The sequence below is a fragment of the Passer montanus genome, unplaced genomic scaffold (assembly GCF_014805655.1).
Source record: "Passer montanus isolate IOZ18808 unplaced genomic scaffold, ASM1480565v1 scaffold17, whole genome shotgun sequence".
NCBI lineage: Eukaryota > Metazoa > Chordata > Aves > Passeriformes > Passeridae > Passer > Passer montanus.
In genome coordinates, this window is record NW_024364270.1 from 18,536 (window position 1) to 29,976 (window position 11,441).

Below are 11,441 nucleotides of genomic sequence, written 5' to 3' on the forward strand. Positions count from 1 at the left end.
CAGTACCTGCGCTAGGACAACATCCAGCTCTGCAGGGCCTTTCCCTCTTCTGCCCTGCTTTCCATGTGCATGAGCTGGGAAGGGGCATGCAGGAACTTTAGCAAGGTTCTTCAATCTGGACAGTCTGGAATTGGCTATGAGAATTTGTTCAGACAAAACCTTTGTCTTTGAAGTACTGAGCACACATGAATTTGTGTCTTCTTGTAGGTTTTGGTCTTGATAATACAGTGGGGAAAAATGAACCTTTTTTGGATTTTGGTTTGGTTTTTTTGGTGATTTTTTTGGTTTTTGTTTTGGTTTGGTTTGTTTTGTTTTGTTTTCATGAGCCAACAATATGTTTGCCTGCAAGCTTAAAAAGAAATTAATGAAAAGAAGTTTTTTGGAAATTTAGTCTCTAATGTGAATGAACAAAATCCTTTCTGTCTTCTGTATCATCTCCACTTTTTTGCCATCTAATTGAATTTAAAATGCATGAATTCTAGTAACACCAGTACAAACAACAGCATACACGTTCATCCAGTCAATCATGTTTTATGTTAGAAGATAAGTATTTAAAACAAAAATATCAAAATAACTCCTCTAGAACATGAAGAAGTGCTCAGTTAGATGTTTTAACAATACTAGCAGCATATAGTGGAAAGCTGATTCCATGTTCCTTCTTCGATTGTGTCCCTCATTCACTACATATAATAGAAAAATTGTTTTGTTCACTCCTTAAAGCTTTTCATGGGCACAATTTACTAAATGAAGACACTTTTAATTTTGTAAAATATATTTAGTAATATCAAATACATTTCTTGCCCTCCAAAATCTAGACAAGCAAAAAACCCAAAATGCTTTTGATCAAATAAATATGCAGGTTTATTAGAGCAACTTTCCATGTTTTAAATTTGCAATGGTTTCACTTTTTTTATTTCCTTCTGTTTCCATTAGGGCACCCTCATGATAACCCAAAGTAGCTTTTAAAAAAATATATCCACAGATGACCAATTTAAAAATATTGGCTGCATCTTCCAATATTACAACTATGTGAAAAGGTCAGTATTTACAAAAAAAGCATGTAAATCAAATACTGACAAATTTTGTTGTCAGTTTAATTAAATAAGGTATGGGACACTCACAGGGGACATTTATGCTGACAAGCCCCAAGTGTAAACCTAGATTTTGTCATGTATTTGAAAAAAAACTAATTTTATACTTTGGGTCTCTTTGGTTTAATACATATACTAGTCATTACCCACTTCATTTTTATTTTCAGCAATATTCTACACACAATTTTTTATTCTATTTTCTGTATGAATGTAAAGTGTAATAGAAAAACCATTCAATTATGCAAACATTAAAATTCTGTTAGTACAGCTAATTGTTTTTTAATACATATTTCATGTACAAAGAAAGTAGTAGCACAAATAGAAAGCTAGGCAAAGGATAGTGTACTTAATTTGAAACACTTGCAATTTCAGAAACTGTGAATTACCTACTTGCAAAATATACACAGTACACATAAGGTGCACAAACACACACAAACATCACTGCATGCTGGGTTTTTTTGACTAAAATATAGCTTCAGGTTCACAGACCTTTGTCCAGAGTTGGTGAGAGCTGTAGCCACATTTGTATATTAAAGATGGTCCAAAAGATAGTCTGTTAATTAGAAGCCATTCCACCACACTGTCCTCTGGCTTCTAGTGCTCTGAACAACAGCAAACACAAGGAAAGAAGAGAATGGAGACAAGATTTCCTTTAGTGACAAAAAAAAAATCTTTTAGGTATAATATTCCCTATTCTTTGTCCAAAATAATTAATGGGGAGCTTCTGGAGTGGTTTAAGATGATCTTATTCTGCACCAAACTCTATTAATTTCTGCTACCATTACTGAGGCAGGCATGGGCCCCGTCCTCAGTGAAAGCCACATGCAATCTCCTCAAGCAATTAGAAAAGCAATCTTGTTTGCTAGGTTTTGGTGAGAAAGAAAGAAACCTGCTGCTGAGCTTCCTCCTTGCACGCACGTTATGCAGCCCCGCTGGTGTTCCAGCGCTCCAGCAGCCACTGGGACTGTGTCAGCAGCCCTGCAGGGCGCCCGGGGAGCTCCTGGATTTCAGCATCCAGCAAGCTCAGGAAAACAGAGCAGACAGGTAGCTGTACTTCTGAAAGAGAGCCTCAAGACTTAAAAACTCAGCAAAACTTACTCAAGGAGCTTCAGAACCCAACCTCAGTATAAAAGACGGGCTCCAAGGAAAGATGTAATAGGATTGTTTACCATATAAATGAACTACAGTCAATTTAGCATGCATTGTATTGAAAACAAGCACACCTTGAATGCTTTGTAATCAGCAAATGTGTTGTGATGACTTTTTATTGCAGTTTACTGACAATTTTTAAGACTATATTTTCATGAGCTGGCAACAAAAAATAATAGAAAAAGACAAGCCGACAACATTGACAATTTTTATATGTTCCCAGAAGACTTGTAAGTTTGATTCTCAGATCTGTGTCTTGAAATGCACTGGTTCTACAGCTCTTACCAAATGACTACACTCTTCTGAGCTCGTGAGGCTATTTGCTTGACAACTTAGCAATGTAGCTAGTGAATCAAAAAGAAAATATGGCATTCCTACCAATAAAGCAAGTGGTTCTGATATTCATTATGAGTTTTCTTGGTGTGACTGTTTGTAACGGTGCTGAGCTAGTCATAGCGTATCATACTTATTTACCAATATATTTTTTAAGTAAGTTTAAAAAATTGATAGTAGGTGCAGCAACACACACGCACACACAAATATGCTGAATAATTTCCATCAACATCAAGGGAAGAAGAAATGTCACCCTAAAAATGAAACCTCACAACACACACACAGACATCGACAGCACTAAAAATTTGCTTTCACAAGGGCTGTTGAATTTCATTGTCTGAGAACTGCTAGACCTTTACAAGATGAAGCATCATGAGCAACTGAATTCCAGCAACTCAGAGTCTGTCTAACCCCATTCCTAATCTGGACAGCCAAGACTTTTTCCCAACTCCTTTCTGGTAATGTTTAAGACTAAACTGTAATCTTGCTCATATTGTCTTCTTTCCCCATGACTTCATCATACAATCATGAGAAGTTCTATGCATTGACACTAGAGAATGGAGTTAGCCCAATACATGACAACTCCATTGTTTTGACTGTTTTAAACAGCAAGCAACAAACAATGCACTTAGTATTTTAGGAACAGACAAAAAATAAAATAAATTCTATTTTTAAAAATAACTGCTTTATTGTTGCCACACCTTCCTGATCAGTTGCCCAAATCCTAAAAAAAACTTTCAGAAAATAATTTACATACTGCAGCATAGCTTATCAAGCAAGGGGGCACTTTTTGTCTCATGGCCATCTTAGTCATTCCTTTGTAGCATGATGGTGCCCTGGATTGGCATAAAGTGCCATGCCACAACCTTCCCAAGCACTGCAAGTGACGGGACTGCAAGCCCTGCCTGCCCTGAGGCCTGTCTCACGTTGGGATGGGGATGAAGCCGGTCGATTTGGAGTGGGGCATTTCTCTCCATGTGTTTAGGCTGTGGGTTGGGCTTCTGTTGTTGGTGAAAGAAGTCTGTCGCCTGCTGTTGCTGTTTGAATCTTCTTTACTTAACGTTTGCTTTATTTTTTGGCAGCAAGGGAAGCTCCCCAGGCAGTCTTGGAGAAGGTGCCCACTGAAGAACATGTAGATCCACGGGTTACAGCAACTGTTCAGGCTGGCCAGCAGAGCCGTCACAGTAGTTGCAGTGTTTTCAGAATCTGGGGAGAGGGGAGAAAGCTGTTTAATCATCAAAAAAACATTTGCACATTCAGTCAATTGCTTCATTAACCATTGGATTTATTTCCTTGAATATTCGAGTTCTAAATGTTGAGCTACAGCATTTTAAACAGATAATGAGAACATAATCAGCAAAGGTCTTATTTATGTAAGGCTGCCATTGAAGTCAATGAGGATTTCTCTGAACTGACTTCAAAAAGCTGTGACAGAATAAGTTATGGGGTAATCCATCCAAAATAATGATTTAGTCACATTTCCACTGATGTGTATCCATGTGTTGATAAGCTCCTGCTTTAAATACTGAAAGGTTTTTTCCAGACCCTGGGAGACAATGGTAAAATTTCCACTGTTCTCAGTAACACTGAATTTTGCTGTATAAATTTGCATGCTGAAAAGTATTGAATGTTCAACTAACTACTGGATTGTCCATTAAATCTGAATTTTACTTAAGGGAAAAATGGAACTTAGCACTATGGCATGAAAAAACTATGGTGTTCTACCTTCAATAACTAGTTAATTGTTAGATCAAATACTCTAAATATGTATTTAGTCTAATCAATTATTAGTGACTTTTCTTTGTAAATATTGAGTCTTCAGAAATATAATTACTGTGTTATGCAGTTCCATAGATTTAAAGAATCTCTTCAAACACACCATCTGTCCAACTAGATTTAATTCCCTTTGAAGTAAAAAAAAAAACGTGTTTACTGCAAGCCTTTATTTCTCTATAGAGATCTGCATTTTAGGCTTGACTTTAGTCCCATATTAGAGGCAATCAACACTATCACTACAGTAAGTGATCATTTGGGGATATTTTTAAAAATCAAGAAATTATGGATTACCAACATTTTGATTTGCTGCTCTCTCATTATGAGGAAACAGAATATATGTCATTATGCTGCCTGTCATTACCTATATAATAGATTTTAAATTCACCAAATTTTTTCAGTCATATTTAACAGTGGGACAGATATCTCCAAAGTCTAAATTGCCACTGATTCATGAAAATCGGTGACTTGACTAATGGAGCACTCAGAGGTGACTGCCTTGCTGAGAGCAAGGGTTCAGGGTGCGCTCGACCCTATTATTTGACAGCAGCTACAGGAAAGAAGACGTAGCAAGTTCTCTCTTCATGTAACTGCTCCGACATGTGTGTGTGCACACTTCTCAACAATACTAAACATTTCTAAAGTTTTCTCATCCGCAGCTTCAAACGGACGAAAACGTTGCTGGTTCAAATTACGGCAGCAAATACTCCGGTTTCCATCCGCTCCTTTTGCGACTGCCGCCAGCAGCCCCTGACTGCGAGCGGCGCCGGCGGCGCGGCCCCGAGGGCGGCGGCTGCCCAGGGCTGTCTCTTCTCCCCCTCAGGGCCGCTCAGCCGCTGCTCCCCGGCGGGACAGGGACCCGTGCGGGGCCGGGAGGGTGTAAGGACAGGAGGGCGCGCCCCGGTCCCGCTCTCCGCCTCCGCGCCCCGCTTCCCCGCGCTCGGCTCAGCGCTGCGCAGCGCCCCGGGACAGCCGGCTGCGCCTGCAACGCGTGCGGGACAAGCGGCGGCGTCACCTACCGACCCAGGGGAAGCGCTGGTCCCAGACGGACCACATCTGGATGGTGAAGAAGGGCGCCCAGCAAACGACGTACACCGAGACGATGACGAAGGTCATCTTGACGGTGCGGATCTTGGCTCGGGAGATGGTTTTGACGTTGCTGACACAAGGGGCGAGCAGCAGCCCCCGTCTCGGGCCACCATCATCACCTGCCCGCCGCCCGCCACCCGCTGCTGCCGCCTCCCCCGGGCGCGTCTTGCCCCGGACGTTCCGCCAGATGCGGTAGCAGATGAAGCCGTAGCAGACGACGAGGATGAGGACAGGCGCGATGAAGATGCCGCCGGTGATCCAAGTGATGTAGGCGCGGGGCCCCCAGGGCATGATGAAGTGCGCCCAGCAGTCGTAGACCTGCGAGCCGCGCTCCACTTCGCTGAGGGAGAAGATGAAGTACTGCGGGGTGCTGAGCAGCAGGCTGAGCGCCCAGGCGGCCGCGATCATCCCGTACGAGCGCTTGGTGGGCTGCTGCAGCGTCTTCAGCGGGTGGCAGACGGCGATGTAGCGGTCGGCGGTCATGGCCACCAGCATGTACGCCGAGGCGAACATGCCGAAGACCTGCAGGTGCTTGACGACGCGGCAGAGCCCGTCGGGGCCGTGGAAGCGGTGGGTCACCTCCCAGCAGAGCTGGGGCAGCACCTGGAAGAAGGCCACCACCAGGTCGGCCAGGCTGAGGTGGCGGATGAAGAGGTGCATGCGGGACGCCTTGCGCGGCGTGCGCCGCAGGGCCAGCAGCACGCTGCCGTTCCCCACCACCGCCACCGCGAAGGTGACGGCCAGCACCGCGATCTCCAGCTTCGCCAGCTCCTCGTCCCGCCCGAAGGGATCCCAGCCGCCCAGGCTGCCGTTCGGCGACCCCGACCACGCCTCGGGACTGGGGCTGCTGCCGCCGCCGGGCTCCGCCGCCCGCCACCGGCTGCCATTCCCGGGTAAGGGCACGGCCCGGGGGGAGCCGGCGCCGCCGGCGAGGCGCATGGAGGGGGCTGCGCGGCGGGGCCCGGCCCGACCCCCGTACCTCCGCCCGCCCGCCTTCCCTTCCCCTCCGGCGGCCCCGAGCGCCGCGCCAGGTGCCTTTATCCCCCGGCCGCGGGAGGCGAGGCGAGGCGAGCGGCAGCTCCCGTGCCAGTGGCTGCCCGGCGCCTGACGCCAGCCCCCTCCTTCCCCGGCCCCGCCGCCCGCTCGCCCCGCCGCGGGAGCGGGGCCGCTCCGCCCCGAGCGCGCTGCGCCGAGGGGGAGCGGGACCGGCGGCGGGCAGGGCGGCTCGGCTCGGAACGGAGCTGCCGGACAGCTCCCTCACGGACAGGTACAGCAGCACTTATAATTGCCAGTAAAATTGCCGTAATCACGCAGAGCCAATGGAGGACTGTCAGCATCAGCCTGCGCACCCCGATCTGCCTTCGAGCCAAGGCAAAGTGACTTGTAAGAGGTAAGAGGTGATGGTCCTGAGAGAGTCCGCCTGGGCCTCTGGCATTTCGCTGGGATCAACCCCGGAGATGTAAATTATTAGAAAAAATAACGCAAAGTTTCAAAGCAACCTAATGTCTCTGAATGTTTCAGGACTTCATCTCGGACAATAAATGTCATCCAAGCCTTAGCGTAGGTCTAAACCACACGTTTCTTCAAGTACAAGCAAAATTTCCACATTTACTGGAGAGTTTCTAGCAGTGGGCCATTAAAATTCTTGTTTTAAACACGGTTAAGATGAAGAGTGTTCTTGCTCTTGGTAGAATGAACGGACTTGGTGAAAATTTTGGTCCCATTGTTATTAGTGTGGATTATAACCTGATTTCTTCACTGGTACCTGAATTTGACCCTTCATTTAGAAACTCCTTCCTTCAGCCACACAAAAACGCATAAGATCACAACAAAGAAATACTGTTAGATACCAGCCCTATCTGTGCTTTTCATAAAACTCCCTATGTCTCCTCAAAGATTTTTACAGTTAAATTCAGTTACAAAAAATGTGTGATTTTACAGCGAGAAGGAAAAATGGAAAAGAATGAAAGATTAGGTCTTACTTCTTTAATTAAAAAGATATTTTCAAAATGTTTGACTCCAGAATAGTTTTAAAGTTTAAAATACATTATAAGCTTCTGAACATGTTAGCTTTGTGTGAGGCTTTATCCCAGGCTTTTTGACACTTTCTGGGCTTTTTAGCTCCTGAGAGGATATGTGCACCCACTCCAGTCTGTCACTACCCTTCCTTTGCTTGGGGATCAGTAACAGGAGTTTAGGAGGGCACCTGCTCCTACAGTGCAAATAGTTGTCATGAGTTTTCCAATTAAAACTGCAAACCCTCTCAAAACCTGGAAATACACACAATAGATGTGGATGTCCTAAGTTTCTAGCAAACTTCTTTCTTTAAATATGCTTTTGTTCCAAAACCTGATTTTTACATATAGTTCAATGCATTATTCACAGTTTAATGCCTATTTCTTGTGTTAAACCTGGGAAACTGGTGAGTGTGACCACAGGTTTCAGGTCAAATAGGGGAAATTAAAGCTGCTTATCACAAATCTCACAACACCACACCACAACCAAGGCTTCTTTCACATTCTCTGCCTGTCTCTGACATGTTTTACAGGAGTTGAATGTTACATAAATGAACAGTGTTACTCAGGAAACTCTGCTCACAGATTTTCTGCTGTGCAAACTCTTTGAGGATCATAACGCTCTATTCACTGCTGGGTATGTCCCCCATTAACAGAAGAGATGATATTCAGGTTTGACAGAGGCATATTTTTAGCAGCCAGACAATAAGATAAATGTGGTTGTATTAGTTCAGGATGCTGAGAATTTGTGAAGCCCACATCAACTCAGAAATACTCCTTTTCCAACCTAGTCTTTGTTCCTCTGAACAGCATTTATAATAATGTTTCCAGAGCAAAGGGCTGGAAAGTTGCCTGTATATCATTGCACAAGTCTGTACCTAGTGATTACATGCAATGTTAAGCATGATACTGGTAATAATTTTTATTCTATTTTACTGCTTCAGACAGAAATAACCTAGGGTTAGTCTTGATGTATTTGTTTGTTTCATTTCCCAAATTGATCAAAATTGATGTTTTTAGATAACATACCTAAAGAGGCTGTTATAAATTCCTTTGTTTCAACAAACCTAGATAAGTCAGTAGAGAATTTTATTTATGTCTAGTATTTAAAAAATACACTCCAGACAAATTCATGACTTCTAAGGTTTCTATACAAGATTAATCAGCACCTAGTCTGATATGGGTTGCTTAATCCTAAGAGTATTGGTGTTCTTGAAATTAATCAGTACTTGTAGAATACCCTTCCAAAGAGAAAAATTGCCACTGGGAAGGCTGATGGAGGAAATTAATATTTTTGCCCTGTGATTCACCTGGAGTTGGAGCTGAACTCTTGGTAAAGAAAATTGACACTGCTGCTACAAGAAACCTTTGTGTGTTCTGACTAAGCACACAGACTTCTACAGAACTAAGAATGGTAAGTATTTCTAGCATGTTCTCTGCTGCCATACAGGTTTCTGTAAAAGTGCTTGAAGGTTGACAGATATCTTTCTGAATGCTGAACACATTGAAGACTGAATGGCTTCTGTGAAGTACTCAAAAACCTAACTGGAACATGATCCAGTGTGTTGCCAAATGCAGCTGTTTTCTGTTCATTCCTTGCTGTTGTGGTAGTTACTTTACCTCCAGACTTAGCCTCTTCCTTAAGGCAAAAGAAATGCTCTGAGTAAATCAAAGACTCAATATTGTAATCCTGGGAAATGGATGATGATTTGTATTCTGCAAGATAACTTTTAAACAAAAAAATGGCAGGGGCTTTCAGCATAATGCTCTTCAGGAAAACTGGTTGTTTGGAATTTTTAGTCAAACTATTTTAGTCTGTCAGGTTTTGTGAAGAGTTGCTCTACCAGTGGGAGTTATAAAAAATCAATATAAGCAAAAAAAAAAAAAAAATAAAGCTTTTAAAATTAATTCCTCGTGCAGGATAAGGGTTAAAGCACTGCTAAAAAAAGAGGTTTGTTTATTTGTAGAGGATTGAACTGCCTTGTTAAAAAGCACATAAAATATCTACACAGATATGAACAGCTGTCTCCTGCAATTTGTCTCCAAGTTCAAAGTATCTGTAATGCTCCCTTTGACTGACACAATTTAGTAAATAAGGATGAGTTTGATAGGCCTTGCCAGAGAGCCTGGGACAAGGCTTAGATGCTCCAGATCCCAATCTTTAAATTCACAGCTATGGGAACCAGGCATGGGAAAAAGCCCATGTGCTGAGTGAGGGACTACTAAAAGCTGGGGTCACCAGGGAGGCAAGCAGACATACCATTCATTTGCCATCCCTGTGAAGGAAATGCCACCTGAAGGCAGACAGGAGCACAAAAGCCCACAAAGCAGACTCCTGAAAAAATGTCCTGTTGGCCCTCTATTGGCCTAACTTTGGGGCCACCACAGCAAAATCAAATGAAGAATTGACACAAACTGCCTTCAAAATAGATGACAAGTCTGAATTTAGGATTCTGAAAAGGCTCTAGTACAAGATCAAGAGACAGGTGAGATTAAGGGCCAACTCCTCCTCTGGAAAACACAAAATTAAGAAAGCATTGGTAAGAGACAGAAACTCAAGATTAGCCCTCAATATTCAGTTTGCAAAAGCCCAGTTCAGTGTTTAGAAAAGTGGCCAGGAAAAAAAAGAGCTTTAAGGTTATGCCCCAAGTGTCCCTTTGCTTGTTAACTGAAAGCATAATTAGATTCTGGTATTTGTATACACAGGAAGTCACGTCTGGCCATCCCTGTCACACTGCACTTCTTTTCATGATGGCGTGTCATGATCTAACCACAGTCAGCAACTGAGCACCAACAGCTGCTCCCTCAGTCTTCCACAGTGGGATGGGAGAGAGAATCGGAAGGGAAAACATATGGGTTGAGATAAAGACAGTTTAATAGGTAAAGCAAAAGCTTTGCACGCAAGCAGAGCAAAAGAAGGAACTCATTCAGCACTTCCCATGGGCAAGCTGGTGTTCAGCCATCTCGAGGAGAGCAGAGCTCTGTCATGCACAGCAGTGACTTGGGAAGACAAATGCCATCACTCTGAACATCCCACCCTTCCTCCTGATAAGCTGAGCATGAAGTCACACGGTGTGGGATATCCCTGGGGTCAACTGTCCCAGCTCCTTGTGCATCCCCAGTCCATTCACTGGTGAGGTGTCCTGGGAAGCAGAAAAGGCCTCAATTCTGTGTAAGCACTGCTCAGCAGAAACAAAAAGATCCCTGTTATCAACAGTGTTTCCACACAAACCCAAAATATAGCTGCATACATCCTACTGCAGAGAACATTAGCTCTATCTCAGCCAAAACCAGCACAGGGAGGTTGACTGTGGTATCCAGACAGTATTGCCCAGGGACATGTGCAGTTACATGTCACCAGAAAAAGCAGCATGTTGCTCTTTTCCTTTTGCCTCTTTCCTCGCATCCTTTGTTGACCTGGTTGACAGCAATAAGGGCCTTCAGAAGACAGAGTTCAACCATTTCCCTGAAGAAATGTTAACACAGCAGCTTGTCTGGATTTCAAGGCAGTGAAAGAAATGGGCATTTGAAGGCTTAATTGGCCTTTGTGTGTTTATATCCTTGTTGAAGGAACATATCAAAACAACATGGTGAAGTCTCCTGCCTTTCCCCATTGAATCACATTGATCAGATTTTCAACATGTCCAAGGCACAATAAAAATCTGCATGAGACAGTTTAACTAAAGCCTCAGCCAGAAAATCTCTCATTAAATCTGAAGAATTAAAATCATTAATCCTTAAATCCACAGAATCATTCAATTTTTTTTCATTAGTCGAATAATAAAAAAATTTAAACTGAGCTTCCTCACATTATGCCTACCTGGTGAAACTGTGTAATCTCAGAGTTTCCAGACCTGAAAGAAATTTAATATGCATTTTGCACTTCTACAGATATTGCTTCAGTGTTTTTGCTTTAAGCACATAATCAGTAGATTTACCTCTCAGTTCTCTTATTTCAGAGATGCAAAAGGTTCTTATTTCCTTGAACCAG

The 11,441-nt window shown here is 43.4% G+C and overlaps 1 protein-coding gene across 1 annotated transcript; it reads right to left on the minus strand.

Moving 5' to 3' along the window:
* Window positions 1-521: 521 nt before the first annotated feature.
* AVPR1A (arginine vasopressin receptor 1A) lies at window positions 522-7,568 on the minus strand. The gene is made up of 2 exons (XM_039704211.1): window positions 5,366-7,568; window positions 522-3,779 (listed from the first exon to the last, which is right to left on the minus strand). The coding sequence occupies exons 1-2, from the start codon at window positions 6,372-6,374 to the stop codon at window positions 3,496-3,498; spliced, it is 1,293 nt and encodes a 430-aa protein (XP_039560145.1). The 5' UTR covers window positions 6,375-7,568; the 3' UTR covers window positions 522-3,495.
* Window positions 7,569-11,441: the final 3,873 nt, after the last annotated feature.